At 59.0% G+C, this 17,159-nt stretch overlaps 1 protein-coding gene across 2 annotated transcripts in view; it reads right to left on the bottom strand.

Moving 5' to 3' along the window:
• LOC125453604 (protocadherin-16-like) overlaps positions 1-17,159 on the bottom strand; it is a 344,257-nt gene that overhangs the window by 18,739 nt on the left and 308,359 nt on the right. For both annotated transcript variants that reach the window (XM_059646911.1, XM_059646910.1), the window contains one exon: positions 3,065-3,195. In XM_059646911.1, coding sequence (XP_059502894.1) covers positions 3,065-3,195 — 131 coding nt within the window. The remainder of the gene's footprint in view (positions 1-3,064; positions 3,196-17,159) is intronic.

Genomic DNA, 17,159 nt, shown 5'->3' on the forward strand with positions numbered 1-17,159 from the left:
ACAAAGTAGATGAATTAACAGCACAAATCCTCTTGAATGATTATGATGTGGTAGGCATCACAGAGACAGGGTTGCAGGGAGCTCAGGACTGGCAGTTAAACATCCAAGGATTCACAACATATCAAAAAGACAGGGAGGTGGGCAGAGGGGGTGGGGTTTACCATGTTAGTTAAGAATGGAATTAAATCTACGGCACCGAATGGCTTAGGGTCAGAGGATGTGGAGTCTGTGCGGGTGGAATTGAGGAACCACAAAGGCAAAAAAACTATAATGGGAGTTATGTACAGACCTCCTAACAGTGATCAGGACCAGGGGTGCAAGACGCACCGAGAAATAAATAGGGCATGTCAGAAAGGCAAGGTCACGGTGATCATGGGGGACTTCAATATGCAGGTGGATTGGGTGAATAATGTTGCTGGTGGATCCAAAGAAAGAGCATTCATGGAATGTTTGCAGGATGACTTTTTGAAACAGCTTGTGATGGAGCCCACAAGGGAACAGGCTATTCTGGACTTAGTGCTATGTAATGAGCCAGACTTTATAAAAGACCTTAAAGTAAGGGAACACTTAGGAGGCAGCAATCATAATATGGTAGAGTTCAGTCTGCAGTTTGAAAGAGAGAAGGCAAAATCGGATGTAATGGTGTTACAGTTAAATAAAGGTAATTACAGGGGCATGAGAGAGGAATTGATGAAAATCGACTGGAAGCAGAGCCTAGCAGGGAAGACAGTCGACCAACAATGGCAGGAGTTTCTGGGTATAATTGAGGACACAGTACAGAGGTTCATCCCAAAGAAAAGAAAGATTATCCAGGGTGGGATTAGACAGCCATGGCTGACAAAGGAAGTCAGGAAATATATCAAAGAAAAAGAGACTGCCTATAAAGTGGCCAAGGGCACTGGGAAATCAGAAGATTGGGAAGACTACAAAAACAAACAGAGGATAATAAAGAGAGAAATAAGGAAGGAGAGGATCATATATGAAGGTGGGCTAGCTAGTAATATTAGAAATGATCGTAAAAGCTTCTTTCAATACGTAAGAAACAAACGAGAGGCAGAAGTAGACACTGGGCCGCTCCAAACTGATGCTGGAAGGCTAGTGGTGGGAGATAAGGAAATAGCTGAAGAATTTAATAAGTACTTTGCGTCAGTCTTCACAGTGGAAGACATGAGTAGTATGCCAACAATTAGGGAGAGCCAGGGTGCAGAGTTGAGTATGATAGGCATTACAAAAGAGAAAGTGCTAGAAAAGCTAAAAGAACTAAAAATTGATAAATCTCCTGGCCCTGATGGGCTACATCCTAGAGTTCTGAGGGAGGTGGCTGAGGAAATAGCAGAGGCTTTGGTCATAATCTTTCAAAAGTCACTGGAGTCAGGGTAAGTCCCAGATGATTGGAAAATCGCTGTTGTAACCCCCCTGTTTAAGAAAGGATCATGGCAAAGGATGGAAAATTATAGGCCGATTAGCCTAACCTCGGTAGTTGGTAAAATTCTAGAATCCATTGTCAAGGATGAGATTTCTAAATTCCTGGAAGTGCAGGGTCAGATTAGAACAAGTCAGCATGGATTTAGTAAGGGGAGGTCATGCCTGACAAACCTGTGAGAATTCTTTGAGGAGGTAACAAGTATGTTAGACCAGGGAAACCCAGCAAATGTTATCTATCTAGACTTCCAAAAGGCCTTTGATACGGTGCCTCACGGGAGGCTGCTGAGTAAGGTGAGGGCCCATGGTGTTCGAGGTGAGCTACTGGCTTGGATTGAGGATTGGCTGTCTGACAGAAGGCAGAGAGTTGGGATAAAAGGCTCTTTTTCCGAATGGCAACCAGTGACGATTGGTGTCCCACAGGGTTCAGTGTTGGGGCCGCAGCTGTTCATATATTATATATATTAATGATTTGGATGAAGGGACTGGGGGCATTCTGGCAAAGTTTGCCGATGATACGAAGATAGGTGGACAGGCAGATAGTACTGCGGAGGTGGGGAAGCTGCAGAAAGATTTAGACAGTTTAGGAGAGTGGTCCAGGAAATGGCTGATGAAATTCAACGTGAGTAAATGTGAGGTTTTGCACTTTGAAAAAATAATACAGGCATGGACTATTTTCTAAATGGTGAGAAAATTCGTAAAGCAGAAGTACAAAGGGATCTGGGAGTGTTGGTCCAGGATTCTCTGAAGGTTAACTTGCAGGTAGAGTCTGTAATTAAGAAAGCGAATGTAATGTTGTCGTTTATCTCAAGAGGGTTGGAATATAAAAGCAGCGATGTGCTTCTGAGGCTTTTTAAAGCTCTAGTTAGGCCCCATTGAGAATACTGTGTCCAATTTTGGGCCCCACACCTCAGAAAGGACATACTAGCCCTGGAGCGTGCCCAGCGGAGATTCACACGGACGATCCCTGGAATGGTAGGTTTAATATATGATGAACGGCTTAGGATCCTGGGATTGTACTCATTAGAGTTTAGAAGGTTGAGGGGAGATCTAATAGAAACTTACAAGATAATGTATGGTTTAGAAGGGGTGGACACTAGGAAGTTGTTTCCATTAGGCAGGGAGACTAGGACCCGTGGGCACAGCCTTAGGATTAGAGGGGGTAAATTTAAAATGGAAATGAGACAACATTTCTTCAGCCAGAGAGTGGTGGGCTTGTGGATTCATTGCCACGGAGTGCAGTGGAGGCCGGGATGTTGGATGCCTTGAAGGCAGAGATCGACAAGTTCTTGATCTCAGAAGGTATCAAGGGCTATGGGGAGAGTGCAGGGAAGTGATGTTGAAATGCCCATCAGCCATGATTTAAATGGCGGAGTGGACTTGATGGGCCGAATGGCCTTACTTCCACTCCTATGTCTTATGGTCTTATGGTCTTAATACCTCCAAATTCTCACCCAAATCAGGTATGTAAACGAGGAATTATAGTGGAGGAGTAAAAGTTTAGTTAGAGATTGTGTCTAAACAGGAAAGTTGGAGAGGGATTGAGTAAGCGTGGAAGTGTGAGTGTGAGCATGAATGTTGGAGTGAGCATGTAAGCATGGAAGTGTGAGTGTGTTGAGGTAGAGAGGGGATGGTCACTCACTCTCTGGAACTCGCACCAGCTTTGGTAATGGGATGGTGGGGCTGTTGTCATTCAGATCCAGAACGATAACGGTGAGTGTGGCAGTGCCCACCAGCCTCGGAGACCCTCGATCTGTGGCTGACACAATCAACCTTCAAATACAAGGAGAAAAAATATTCATAAAATATCAAAACACAAAACCACAAATAACCAGGAATGTGGACAGAGGTCAGTGTCGGTGCGGTCAGTGTCGTTGTGGTCAGTGTCGGTGCGGTCAGTGTCAGTGCGGTCAGTGTCAGTGCGGCCAGTGTCAGTGCGGTCAGTGTCGTTGTGGTCAGTGTCGTTGTGGTCAGTGTCAGTGCGGTCAGTGTCGGTGCGGACAGTGTCGGTGCGGACAGTGTCAGTGCGGTCAGTGTCAGTGCGGTCAGTGTCAGTGCGGACAGTGTCAGTGCGGACCGTGTCCGTGCGGGCAGTGTCGGTGCGGACAGTGTCAGTGCGGACAGTGTCAGTGCGGTCAGTGTCGGTGCGGACAGTGTCAGCGCGGTCAGTGTCACTGCGGTCAGTGTCGGTGCGGTCAGTGTCAGTGCGATCAGTGTCGGTGCGGACAGTGTCGGTGCGGACAGTGTCAGTGCGGTCAGTGTCAGTGCGGGCAGTGTCAGTGCGGACAGTGTCGGTGCGGGCAGTGTCGGTGCGGGCAGTGTCAGTGCGGACAGTGTCAGTGCAGTCAGTGTCGGTGCGGACAGTGTCGGTGCGGACAGTGTCAGTGCGGTCAGTGTCAGTGCGGGCAGTGTCAGTGCGGACAGTGTCGGTGCGGGCAGTGTCGGTGCGGGCAGTGTCAGTGCGGACAGTGTCAGTGCAGTCAGTGTCGGTGCGGTCAGTGTCGGTGCGGACAGTGTCAGCGCGGTCAGTGTCACTGCGGTCAGTGTCGGTGCGGTCAGTGTCGGTGCGGACAGTGTCGTTGTGGTCAGTGTCGTTGCGGTCAGTGTCGGTGCGGTCAGGGTCAGTGCGGTCAGTGTCACCGCGGTCTGTGTCGTTGCGGTCAGTGTCGGTGCGGTCAGTGTCAGTGCGGTCAGTGTCACTGCGGTCAGTGTCGGTGCGGTCAGTGTTGGTGCGGACAGTGTCAGCGCGGTCAGTGTCACTGCGGTCAGTGTCGGTGCGGTCAATGTCGGTGCGGACAGTGTCAGTGCGGACAGTGTCAGTGCGGACAGTGTCGGTGCGGGCAGTGTCGGCGCGGGCAGTGTCAGTGCGGACAGTGTCAGTGCGGACCGTGTCGGTGCGGGCAGTGTCGGTGCGGGCAGTGTCAGTGCGGACAGTGTCAGTGCGGACAGTGTCGGTGCGGGCAGTGTCGGTGCGGACAGTATCAGTGCAGTCAGTGTCGGTGCGGTCAGTGTCGGTGCGGACAGTGTCAGCGCGGTCAGTGTCACTGCGGTCAGTGTCGGTGCGGTCAGTGTCGGTGCGGACAGTGTCGTTGTGGTCAGTGTCGTTGCGGTCAGTGTCGGTGCGGTCAGTGTCAGTGCGGTCAGTGTCACTGCGGTCAGTGTCGGTGCGGTCAGTGTCGGTGCGGACAGTGTCAGCGCGGTCAGTGTCACTGCGGTCAGTGTCGGTGCGGTCAGTGTCAGTGCGATCTGTGTCGGTGCGGACAGTGTCGGTGCGGACAGTGTCAGTGCGGTCAGTGTCAGTGCGGTCAGTGTCAGTGCGATCAGTGTCGGTGCGGACAGTGTCGGTGCGGACAGTGTCAGTGCGGTCAGTGTCAGTGCGGACCGTGTCGGTGCGGGCAGTGTCGGTGCGGGCAGTGTCAGTGCGGTCAGTGTCAGTGCGGTCAGTGTCGGTGCGGGCAGTGTCGGTGCGGGCAGTGTCGGTGCGGACAGTGTCAGTGCGGTCAGTGTCAGTGCGGCCAGTGTCGGTGCGGACAGTGTCAGTGCGGTCAGTGTCAGTGCGGACCGTGTCGGTGCGGACCGTGTCGGTGCGGGCAGTGTCAGTGCGGTCAGTGTCAGTGCGGTCAGTGTCGGTGCGGGCAGTGTCGGTGCGGGCAGTGTCGGTGCGGTCAGTGTCAGTGCGGGCAGTGTCGGTGCGGCCAGTGTCGGTGCGGTCAGTGTCAGTGCGGTCAGTGTCGGTGCGGGCAGTGTCGGTGCGGCCAGTGTCGGTGCGGGCAGTGTCGGTGCGGTCAGTGTCGGTGCGGGCAGTGTCGGTGCGGGCAGTGTCAGTGCGGCCAGTGTCAGTGCGGTCAGTGTCGTTGTGGTCAGTGTCGTTGTGGTCAGTGTCAGTGCGGTCAGTGCCGGTGCGGTCAGTGTCGTTGTGGTCAGTGTCAGTGCGGTCAGTGTCGTTGTGGTCAGTGTCGGTGCAGTCAGTGTCAGTGCGGTCAGTGTCGGTGCGGTCAGTGTCGGTGCAGTCAGTGTCGGTGCGGTCAGTGTCGGTGCGGTCAGTGTCGTTGCGGTCAGTGTCGTTGTGGTCAGTGTCGGTGCGGTCAGTGTCAGTGCGGTCAGTGTCAGTGAGGCCAGTGACAGTGCGGTCAGTGTCACTGTGGTCAGTGTCAGTGCGGTCAGTGTCAGTGTGGCCAGTGTCAGTGTGGCCAGTGTCAGTGCGGTCAGTGTCAGTGCGGCCAGTGTCAGTGCGGTCAGTGTCGTTGTGGTCAGTGTCGTTGTGGTCAGTGTCGGTGCAGTCAGTGTCAGTGCGGTCAGTGTCGGTGCGGTCAGTGTTGTTGTGGTCAGTGTCGTTGTGGTCAGTGTCGGTGCAGTCAGTGTCAGTGCGGTCAGTGTCAGTGCGGTCAGTGTCAGTGAGGCCAGTGACAGTGCGGTCAGTGTCACTGTGGTCAGTGTCAGTGCGGTCAGTGTCAGTGCGGTCAGTGTCAGTGTGGCCAGTGTCAGTGTGGCCAGTGACAGTGCGATCAGTGTCAGTGCGGACAGTGTCAGTGAGGCCAGTGACAGTGCGGTCAGTGTTGGTGTGGGCAGTGTCAGTGCGGTCAGTGTCAGTGCGGTCAGTGTCAGTGCGGTCAGTGTCAGTGCGGTCAGTGTCGGTGCGGTCAGTGTCGGTGCGGTCATTGTCAGTGTGGACAGTGTCAGTGCGGTCGGTGTCGATGTGGTCAGTGTCAGCGCGGTCAGTGTCAGCGCGGTTAGTGTCGGTGCGGGCAGTGTCGGTGCGGGCAGTGTCGGTGCGGACAGTGTCAGTGCGGACAGTGTCAGTGCGGTCAGTGTCGGTGCGGACAGTGTCAGCGCGGTCAGTGTCACTGCGGTCAGTGTCGGTGCGGTCAGTGTCAGTGCGATCAGTGTCGGTGCGGACAGTGTCGGTGCGGACAGTGTCAGTGCGGTCAGTGTCGGTGCGGTCAGTGTCAGTGCGGTCAGTGTCACTGCGGTCAGTGTCGGTGCGGTCAGTGTCAGTGCGGGCAGTGTCAGTGCGGACAGTGTCAGTGCGGACCGTGTCGGTGCGGGCAGTGTCGGTGCGGACAGTGTCAGTGCGGACAGTGTCAGTGCGGTCAGTGTCGGTGCGGACAGTGTCAGTGCGGCCAGTGTCAGTGCGGTCAGTGTCGTTGTGGTCAGTGTCGTTGTGGTCAGTGTCAGTGCGGTCAGTGTCGGTGCGGACAGTGTCGGTGCGGACAGTGTCAGTGCGGTCAGTGTCAGTGCGGTCAGTGTCAGTGCGGACAGTGTCAGTGCGGACCGTGTCCGTGCGGGCAGTGTCGGTGCGGACAGTGTCAGTGCGGACAGTGTCAGTGCGGTCGGTGTCGGTGCGGACAGTGTCAGCGCGGTCAGTGTCACTGCGGTCAGTGTCGGTGCGGTCAGTGTCAGTGCGATCAGTGTCGGTGCGGACAGTGTCGGTGCGGACAGTGTCAGTGCGGTCAGTGTCAGTGCGGGCAGTGTCAGTGCGGACAGTGTCGGTGCGGGCAGTGTCGGTGCGGGCAGTGTCAGTGCGGACAGTGTCAGTGCGGTCAGTGTCAGTGCAGTCAGTGTCGGTGCGGACAGTGTCGGTGCGGACAGTGTCAGTGCGGTCAGTGTCAGTGCGGGCAGTGTCAGTGCGGACAGTGTCGGTGCGGGCAGTGTCGGTGCGGGCAGTGTCAGTGCGGACAGTGTCAGTGCAGTCAGTGTCGGTGCGGTCAGTGTCGGTGCGGACAGTGTCAGCGCGGTCAGTGTCACTGCGGTCAGTGTCGGTGCGGTCAGTGTCGGTGCGGACAGTGTCGTTGTGGTCAGTGTCGTTGCGGTCAGTGTCGGTGCGGTCAGGGTCAGTGCGGTCAGTGTCACCGCGGTCTGTGTCGTTGCGGTCAGTGTCGTTGCGGTCAGTGTCAGTGCGGTCAGTGTCACTGCGGTCAGTGTCGGTGCGGTCAGTGTTGGTGCGGACAGTGTCAGCGCGGTCAGTGTCACTGCGGTCAGTGTCGGTGCGGTCAATGTCGGTGCGGACAGTGTCAGTGCGGACAGTGTCAGTGCGGACAGTGTCGGTGCGGGCAGTGTCGGCGCGGGCAGTGTCAGTGCGGACAGTGTCAGTGCGGACAGTGTCAGTGCGGACAGTGTCAGTGCGGACAGTGTCGGTGCGGGCAGTGTCGGCGCGGGCAGTGTCAGTGCGGACAGTGTCAGTGCGGACAGTGTCAGCGCGGGCAGTGTCAGTGCGGACAGTGTCAGTGCGGACCGTGTCGGTGCGGGCAGTGTCGGTGCGGGCAGTGTCAGTGCGGACAGTGTCAGTGCGGACAGTGTCGGTGCGGGCAGTGTCAGTGCGGACAGTGTCAGTGCGGACAGTGTCGGTGCGGGCAGTGTCGGTGCGGACAGTATCAGTGCAGTCAGTGTCGGTGCGGTCAGTGTCGGTGCGGACAGTGTCAGCGCGGTCAGTGTCACTGCGGTCAGTGTCGGTGCGGTCAGTGTCGGTGCGGACAGTGTCGTTGTGGTCAGTGTCGTTGCGGTCAGTGTCGGTGCGGTCAGTGTCAGTGCGGTCAGTGTCACTGCGGTCAGTGTCGGTGCGGTCAGTGTCGGTGCGGACAGTGTCAGCGCGGTCAGTGTCACTGCGGTCAGTGTCGGTGCGGTCAGTGTCAGTGCGATCTGTGTCGGTGCGGACAGTGTCGGTGCGGACAGTGTCAGTGCGGTCAGTGTCAGTGCGGTCAGTGTCAGTGCGATCAGTGTCGGTGCGGACAGTGTCGGTGCGGACAGTGTCAGTGCGGTCAGTGTCAGTGCGGACCGTGTCGGTGCGGGCAGTGTCGGTGCGGGCAGTGTCAGTGCGGTCAGTGTCAGTGCGGTCAGTGTCGGTGCGGGCAGTGTCGGTGCGGGCAGTGTCGGTGCGGACAGTGTCAGTGCGGTCAGTGTCAGTGCGGCCAGTGTCGGTGCGGACAGTGTCAGTGCGGTCAGTGTCAGTGCGGACCGTGTCGGTGCGGACCGTGTCGGTGCGGGCAGTGTCAGTGCGGTCAGTGTCAGTGCGGTCAGTGTCGGTGCGGGCAGTGTCGGTGCGGGCAGTGTCGGTGCGGTCAGTGTCAGTGCGGGCAGTGTCGGTGCGGCCAGTGTCGGTGCGGTCAGTGTCAGTGCGGTCAGTGTCGGTGCGGGCAGTGTCGGTGCGGCCAGTGTCGGTGCGGGCAGTGTCGGTGCGGTCAGTGTCGGTGCGGGCAGTGTCGGTGCGGGCAGTGTCAGTGCGGCCAGTGTCAGTGCGGTCAGTGTCGTTGTGGTCAGTGTCGTTGTGGTCAGTGTCAGTGCGGTCAGTGCCGGTGCGGTCAGTGTCGTTGTGGTCAGTGTCAGTGCGGTCAGTGTCGTTGTGGTCAGTGTCGGTGCAGTCAGTGTCAGTGCGGTCAGTGTCGGTGCGGTCAGTGTCGGTGCAGTCAGTGTCGGTGCGGTCAGTGTCGGTGCGGTCAGTGTCGTTGCGGTCAGTGTCGTTGTGGTCAGTGTCAGTGCGGTCAGTGCCGGTGCGGTCAGTGTCGTTGTGGTCAGTGTCAGTGCGGTCAGTGTCGTTGTGGTCAGTGTCGGTGCAGTCAGTGTCGGTGCGGTCAGTGTCGGTGCGGTCAGTGTCGGTGCAGTCAGTGTCGGTGCGGTCAGTGTCGGTGCGGTCAGTGTCGTTGCGGTCAGTGTCGTTGTGGTCAGTGTCGGTGCGGTCAGTGTCAGTGCGGTCAGTGTCAGTGAGGCCAGTGACAGTGCGGTCAGTGTCACTGTGGTCAGTGTCAGTGCGGTCAGTGTCAGTGTGGCCAGTGTCAGTGTGGCCAGTGTCAGTGCGGTCAGTGTCAGTGCGGCCAGTGTCAGTGCGGTCAGTGTCGTTGTGGTCAGTGTCGTTGTGGTCAGTGTCGGTGCAGTCAGTGTCAGTGCGGTCAGTGTCGGTGCGGTCAGTGTTGTTGTGGTCAGTGTCGTTGTGGTCAGTGTCGGTGCAGTCAGTGTCAGTGCGGTCAGTGTCAGTGCGGTCAGTGTCAGTGAGGCCAGTGACAGTGCGGTCAGTGTCACTGTGGTCAGTGTCAGTGCGGTCAGTGTCAGTGCGGTCAGTGTCAGTGTGGCCAGTGTCAGTGTGGCCAGTGACAGTGCGATCAGTGTCAGTGCGGTCAGTGTCAGTGAGGCCAGTGACAGTGCGGTCAGTGTCACTGTGGTCAGTGTCAGTGCGGTCAGTGTCAGTGCGGTCAGTGTCAGTGTGGCCAGTGTCAGTGTGGCCAGTGACAGTGCGATCAGTGTCAGTGCGGACAGTGTCAGTGAGGCCAGTGACAGTGCGGTCAGTGTTGGTGTGGGCAGTGTCAGTGCGGTCAGTGCCAGTGCGGTCAGTGTCAGTGCGGTCAGTGTCAGTGCGGTCAGTGTCAGTGCGGACAGTGTCAGTGAGGCCAGTGACAGTGCGGTCAGTGTTAGTGTGGTCAGTGTCAGTGCGGTCAGTGCCAGTGCGGTCAGTGACAGTGCGGTCAATGTCAGTGCGGTCAGTGTCGCTTCAGTCAGTGTCAGCGTGGTCAGTGTCAGTGCGGTCAGTGTCAGCGTGGTCAGTGTCGGTGCGGTCAGTGTCAGTGCGGTCAGTGTCAGCGTGGTCAGTGTTGGTGCGGTCATTGTCAGTGTGGACAGTGTCAGTGCGGTCGGTGTCGATGTGGTCAGTGTCAGTGCGGACAGTGTCAGTGCGGTCAGTGTCGGTGCGGACAGTGTCAGCGCGGTCAGTGTCACTGCGGTCAGTGTCGGTGCGGTCAGTGTCAGTGCGATCAGTGTCGGTGCGGACAGTGTCGGTGCGGACAGTGTCAGTGCGGTCAGTGTCAGTGCGGGCAGTGTCAGTGCGGGCAGTGTCGGTGCGGGCAGTGTCAGTGCGGACAGTGTCGGTGCAGTCAGTGTCGGTGCGGTCAGTGTCGGTGCGGACAGTGTCAGCGCGGTCAGTGTCACTGCGGTCAGTGTCGGTGCGGTCAGTGTCGGTGCGGACAGTGTCGTTGTGGTCAGTGTCGTTGCGGTCAGTGTCGGTGCGGTCAGTGTCAGTGCGGTCAGTGTCACCGCGGTCAGTGTCGTTGCGGTCAGTGTCGGTGCGGTCAGTGTCAGTGCGGTCAGTGTCACCGCGGTCTGTGTCGTTGCGGTCAGTGTCGGTGCGGTCAGTGTCAGTGCGGTCAGTGTCACTGCGGTCAGTGTCGGTGCGGTCAGTGTCAGTGCGGACAGTGTCAGTGCGGACCGTGTCGGTGCGGGCAGTGTCGGTGCGGCAAGTGTCAGTGCGGACAGTGTCAGTGCGGACAGTGTCGGTGCGGGCAGTGTCGGTGCGGGCAGTGTCAGTGCGGACAGTGTCAGTGCGGACCGTGTCGGTGCGGGCAGTGTCGGTGCGGGCAGTGTCAGTGCGGACAGTGTCAGTGCGGACAGTGTCGGTGCGGGCAGTGTCAGTGCGGACAGTGTCAGTGCGGACAGTGTCGGTGCGGGCAGTGTCGGTGCGGACAGTATCAGTGCAGTCAGTGTCGGTGCGGTCAGTGTCGGTGCGGACAGTGTCAGCGCGGTCAGTGTCACTGCGGTCAGTGTCGGTGCGGTCAGTGTCGGTGCGGACAGTGTCGTGGTCAGTGTCGTTGCGGTCAGTGTCGGTGCGGTCAGTGTCAGTGCGGTCAGTGTCACTGCGGTCAGTGTCGGTGCGGTCAGTGTCGGTGCGGACAGTGTCAGCGCGGTCAGTGTCACTGCGGTCAGTGTCGGTGCGGTCAGTGTCAGTGCGATCTGTGTCGGTGCGGACAGTGTCGGTGCGGACAGTGTCAGTGCGGTCAGTGTCAGTGCGGTCAGTGTCAGTGCGATCAGTGTCGGTGCGGACAGTGTCGGTGCGGACAGTGTCAGTGCGGTCAGTGTCAGTGCGGACCGTGTCGGTGCGGGCAGTGTCGGTGCGGGCAGTGTCGGTGCGGTCAGTGTCAGTGCGGTCAGTGTCGGTGCGGGCAGTGTCAGTGCGGGCAGTGTCGGTGCGGTCAGTGTCAGTGCGGTCAGTGTCGGTGCGGACAGTGTCGGTGCGGTCAGTGTCGGTGCGGGCAGTGTCGGTGCGGACAGTGTCAGTGCGGTCAGTGTCAGTGCGGTCAGTGTCAGTGCGGACAGTGTCAGTGCGGACCGTGTCAGTGCGGTCAGTGTCGGTGTCAGTGTCGGTGCGGTCAGTGACAGTGCGGTCACTGTCAGTGCGGACAGTGTCAGTGCGGTCAGTGTCAGTGCGGTCAGTGTCACTGCGGTCAGTGTCGGTGCGGTCAGTGTCACTGCGGTCAGTGTCGGTGTCCTCAGTGTCACTGCGGTCAGTGACAGTGCGGTCACTGTCAGTGCGGACAGTGTCAGTGCGGTCAGTGTCAGTGCGGTCAGTGTCACTGCGGACCGTGTCGGTGCGGGCAGTGTCGGTGCGGGCAGTGCCGGTGCGGACAGTGTCAGTGCGGTCAGTGTCAGTGCGGTTAGTGTCGGTGCCGTCAGTGTCAGTGCGGTCAGTGTCGGTGTCCTCAGTGTCGGTGCGGTCAGTGTCAGTGCGGTTAGTGTCGGTGCCGTCAGTGTCAGTGCGGTCAGTGTCAGTGCGGTCAGTGTCGGTGTCCTCAGTGTCAGTGCGGTCAGTGTCAGTGCGGTTAGTGTCGGTGTCCTCAGTGTCAGTGCGGTCAGTGTCAGTGCGGTCAGTGTCGGTGTCCTCAGTGTCGGTGCGGTCAGTGTCAGTGCGGTTAGTGTCGGTGCCGTCAGTGTCAGTGCGGTCAGTGTCAGTGCGGTCAGTTTCGGAACGCTCAGTGTCAGTGTCGTCAGTGTCGTTGCCGTCAGTGTCGGTGTGGTCAGCGTTGTTGTGGTCAGTGCTGGTGTGGTCAGTGTCAGTGCGGCCAGTGACAGTGCGGTCAATGTCAGTGTGGACAGTGTCAGTGCGGTTGGTGTCGCTTCAGTCAGTGTCAGCGTGGTCAGTGTCGGTGCGGTCAGTGTCAGTGCGGTCAGTGTTGGTGCGGTCAGTGTCGGTGCGGTCAGTGTCAGTGCGGTCGGTGTCGATGTGGTCAGTGTCAGCGCGGTCAGTGTCAGCGCGGTTAGTGTCGGTGCGGTCAGTGTCGGTGCGGTCAGTGTCAGTGCGGACAGTGTCAGTGCGGTCAGTGTCAGTGTGGTCAGTGTCGGTGCGGACAGTGTCAGTGCGGACAGTGTCGGTGCGGTCAGTGTCAGTGCGGTCAGTGTCGGTGCGGACAGTGTCAGCGCGGTCAGTGTCACTGCGGTCATGGTCGGTGCGGTCAGTGTCAGTGCGATCAGTATTGGTGCGGACAGTGTCGGTGCGGACAGTGTCAGTGCGTTCAGTGTCAGTGCGGTCAGTGTCAGTGCGGACAGTGTCAGTGCGGACCGTGTCGGTGCGGGCAGTGTCGGTGCGGGCAGTGTCGGTGCGGGCAGTGTCAGTGCGGACAGTGTCACTGCGGTCAATGTCGGTGCGGTCAGTGTCGGTGCGGACAGTGTCAGTGCAGTCAGTGTCAGTGCGGGCAGTGTCGGTGCGGACAGTGTCGTTGTGGTCAGTGTCGTTGCGGTCAGTGTCGGTGCGGTCAGTGTCAGTGCGGTCAGTGTCACTGCGGTCAGTGTCGGTGCGGTCAGTGTCGGTGCGGTCAGTGTCAGTGCGATCAGTGTCGGTGCGGACAGTGTCGGTGCGGACAGTGTCAGTGCGGTCAGTGTCAGTGCGGTCAGTGTCGGTGCGGTCAGTGTCAGTGCGGACCGTGTCGGTGCGGGCAGTGTCGGTGCGGGCAGTGTCGGTGCGGTCAGTGTCAGTGCGGACAGTGTCGGTGCGGTCAGTGTCGGTGCGGGCAGTGTCGGTGCGGTCAGTGTCAGTGCAGTCAGTGTCGGTGCGGTCAGAGTCAGTGCGGGCAGTGTCGTTGCGGTCAGTGTCGGTGCGGTCAGTGTCACTGCGGACCGTGTCAGTGCGGTCAGTGTCATTGCCTTCAGTGTCGGTGCGGTCAGTGTCAGTGCGATGAGTGTCGGTGCGGACAGTGTCGGTGCGGTCAGTGTCGGTGCGTTCAGTGTCGGTGCGGACCGTGTCGGTGCGGGCAGTGTCGGTGCGGGCAGTGTCAGTGCGGACAGTGTCACTGCGGTCAGTGTCGGTGCGGTCAGTGTCAGTGCGGTCAGTGTCATTGCCTTCAGTGTCGGTGCGGTCAGTGTCAGTGCGATGAGTGTCGGTGCGGACAGTGTCGTTGCGGTCAGTGTCGGTGCGGTCAGTGTCAGTGCGGTCAGTGTCAGTGCGGTCAGTGTCGGTGCGGTCAGTGTCGGTGCGGACAGTGTCAGCGCGGTCAGTGTCACTGCGGTCAGTGTCGGTGCGGTCAGTGTCGGTGCGATCAGTGTCGGTGCGGACAGTGTCGGTGCGGACAGTGTCAGTGCGGTCAGTGTCAGTGCGGTCAGTGTCGGTGCGGTCAGTGTCAGTGCGGAACGTGTCGGTGCGGGCAGTGTCGGTGCGGGCAGTGTCGGTGCGGTCAGTGTCAGTGCGGACAGTGTCGGTGCGGTCAGTGTCGGTGCGGGCAGTGTCGGTGCGGTCAGTGTCAGTGCAGTCAGTGTCGGTGCGGTCAGAGTCAGTGCGGGCAGTGTCGTTGCGGTCAGTGTCGGTGCGGTCAGTGTCAGTGCGGACCGTGTCAGTGCGGTCAGTGTCATTGCCTTCAGTGTCGGTGCGGTCAGTGTCAGTGCGATGAGTGTCGGTGCGGACAGTGTCGGTGCGGTCAGTGTCGGTGCGTTCAGTGTCGGTGTCAGTGTTGGTGCGGTCAGTGTCAGTGCGGTCAGTGTCGGTGAGGTCAGTGTCGGTGTCCTCAGTGTCACTGCGGTCAGTGTCGGTGCCGTCAGTGTCAGTGCGGTCAGTGTCGGTGCGGTCAGAGTCAGCACGGTCAGTGTCACTGCGGTCAGTGTCGGTGCGGTCAGTGTCACTGCGGTCAGTGTCGGTGTCCTCAGTGTCACTGCGGTCAGAGTCAGTGCGGTCAGTGTCAGTGCGGTCAGTGTCAGTGCGGTCAGTGTCTGTGCGGTCAGTGTCGGTGCGGTCAGTGTCAGTGCGGACAGTGTCAGTGCAGTCAGTGTCGGTGCGGTCAGTGTCAGCGCGGTCAGTGTCACTGCGGTCAGTGTCGGTGCGGTCAGTGTCACTGCGGTCAGTGTCGGTGTCCTCAGTGTCACTGCGGTCAGAGTCAGTGCGGTCAGTGTCAGTGCGGACAGTGTCAGTGCGGGCAGTGTCAGTGCGGTCAGTGTCGGTGCGGTCAGTGTCATTGCCTTCAGTGTCAGTGCGGTCAGTGTCGGTGCGGTCAGTGTCGGTGCGGTCAGTGTCAGTGCGATCAGTGTCGGTGCGGACAGTGTCGGTGCGGACAGTGTCAGCGCGGTCAGTGTCACTGCGGTCAGTGTCGGTGCGGTTAGTGTCAGTGCGATCAGTGTCGGTGCGGACAGTGTCGGTGCGGACAGTGTCAGTGCGGTCAGTCAGTGCGGTCAGTGTTGGTGCGGTCAGTGTCAGTGCGGTCAGTGTCGGTGTCCTCAGTGTCGGTGCGGTCAGTGTCAGTGCGGTTAGTGTCGGTGCCGTCAGTGTCAGTGCGGTCAGTGTTGGAGTGGTCAGTTTCGGAACGCTCAGTGTCAGTGTCGTCAGTGTCGTTGCCGTCAGTGTCGGTGTGGTCAGCGTTGTTGTGGTCAGTGCTGGTGTGGTCAGTGTCAGTGCGGCCAGTGACAGTGCGGTCAATTTCAGTGTGGACAGTGTCAGTGCGGTTGGTGTCGCTTCAGTCAGTGTCGGTGTGGTCAGTGTCGGTGCGGACAGTGACAGTGCGGACAGTGTTGGTGCGGACAGTGTTGGTGCGGTCATTCTCGGTGTGGACAGTGTCGGTGTGGTCAGTGACAGTGCGGACAGTGTCAGTGCGGTCAGTGTCAGTACGGACAGTGTTAGTGCAGTCAGTGTCGGTGCGGACAGTGTCGGTGCGGTCAGTGTCGGTGCGTTCAGTGTCGGTGTCAGTGTTGGTGCGGTCAGTGTCAGTGCGGTCAGTGTCGGTGAGGTCAGTGTCGGTGTCCTCAGTGTCACTGCGGTCAGTGTCGGTGCCGTCAGTGTCAGTGCGGTCAGTGTCGGTGCGGTCAGAGTCAGCACGGTCAGTGTCACTGCGGTCAGTGTCGGTGCGGTCAGTGTCACTGCGGTCAGTGTCGGTGTCCTCAGTGTCACTGCGGTCAGAGTCAGTGCGGTCAGTGTCAGTGCGGTCAGTGTCAGTGCGGTCAGTGTCTGTGCGGTCAGTGTCGGTGCGGTCAGTGTCAGTGCGGACATTGTCAGTGCAGTCAGTGTCGGTGCGGTCAGTGTCAGCGCGGTCAGTGTCACTGCGGTCAGTGTCGGTGCGGTCAGTGTCACTGCGGTCAGTGTCGGTGTCCTCAGTGTCACTGCGGTCAGAGTCAGTGCGGTCAGTGTCAGTGCGGACAGTGTCAGTGCGGGCAGTGTCAGTGCGGTCAGTGTCGGTGCGGTCAGTGTCATTGCCTTCAGTGTCAGTGCGGTCAGTGTCGGTGCGGTCAGTGTCGGTGCGGTCAGTGTCAGTGCGATCAGTGTCGGTGCGGACAGTGTCGGTGCGGACAGTGTCAGCGCGGTCAGTGTCACTGCGGTCAGTGTCGGTGCGGTTAGTGTCAGTGCGATCAGTGTCGGTGCGGACAGTGTCGGTGCGGACAGTGTCAGTGCGGTCAGTCAGTGCGGTCAGTGTTGGTGCGGTCAGTGTCAGTGCGGTCAGTGTCGGTGTCCTCAGTGTCGGTGCGGTCAGTGTCAGTGCGGTTAGTGTCGGTGCCGTCAGTGTCAGTGCGGTCAGTGTTGGAGTGGTCAGTTTCGGAACGCTCAGTGTCAGTGTCGTCAGTGTCGTTGCCGTCAGTGTCGGTGTGGTCAGCGTTGTTGTGGTCAGTGCTGGTGTGGTCAGTGTCAGTGCGGCCAGTGACAGTGCGGTCAATTTCAGTGTGGACAGTGTCAGTGCGGTTGGTGTCGCTTCAGTCAGTGTCGGTGTGGTCAGTGTCGGTGCGGACAGTGACAGTGCGGACAGTGTTGGTGCGGACAGTGTTGGTGCGGTCATTCTCGGTGTGGACAGTGTCGGTGTGGTCAGTGACAGTGCGGACAGTGTTGGTGCGGTCAGTGTCAGTACGGACAGTGTTAGTGCAGTCAGTGTCCGTGCGGACGGTGTCAGTGCGGTCAGTCTCGGTGTGGACAGTGTCGGTGTGGTCAGTGACAGTGCGGACAGTGCCGGTGCGGTCAGTGTCAGTGCGGACAGTGTCGGTGCGGACAGTGTCGGTGCGGTCAGTGTCAGCACGGTCAGTGTCACTGCGGTCAGTGTCGGTGCGGTCAGTGTCACTGCGGTCAGTGTCGGTGTCCTCAGTGTCACTGCGGTCAGAGTCAGTGCGGTCAGTGTCAGTGCGGCCAGTGTCAGTGCGGTCAGTGTCGGTGCGGACAGTGTCGGTGCGGTCAGTGTCAGTGCGGTCAGTGTGAGTGCAGTCTGTGTCAGTGCGGCCAGTGTCAGTGCGGCCAGTGTCAGTGCAGTCAGTGTGAGTGCAGTCTGTGTCAGTGCGGTCAGTGTCAGTGCGGTCAGGGTCAGTGCGGTCAGTGTCAGTGCGGTCAGTGTCGGTGCGGTCAGTGTGAGTGCAGTCTGTGTCAGTGCGGTCAGTGTCGGTGCGGTCAGTGTCAGTGCCGTCAGTGTCAGTGCGGTCAGTGTCGGTGCGGTCAGTGTCGGTGCGGTCAGTGTGAGTGCAGTCAGTGTCAGTGCGGTCAGTGTCAGTGCGGACAGTGTCGGTGCGGTCACTGTCGGTGCGGACGGTGTCAGTGC

The sequence above is a fragment of the Stegostoma tigrinum genome, chromosome 6, assembly GCF_030684315.1.
Source record: "Stegostoma tigrinum isolate sSteTig4 chromosome 6, sSteTig4.hap1, whole genome shotgun sequence".
Taxonomy (NCBI): domain Eukaryota; kingdom Metazoa; phylum Chordata; class Chondrichthyes; order Orectolobiformes; family Stegostomatidae; genus Stegostoma; species Stegostoma tigrinum.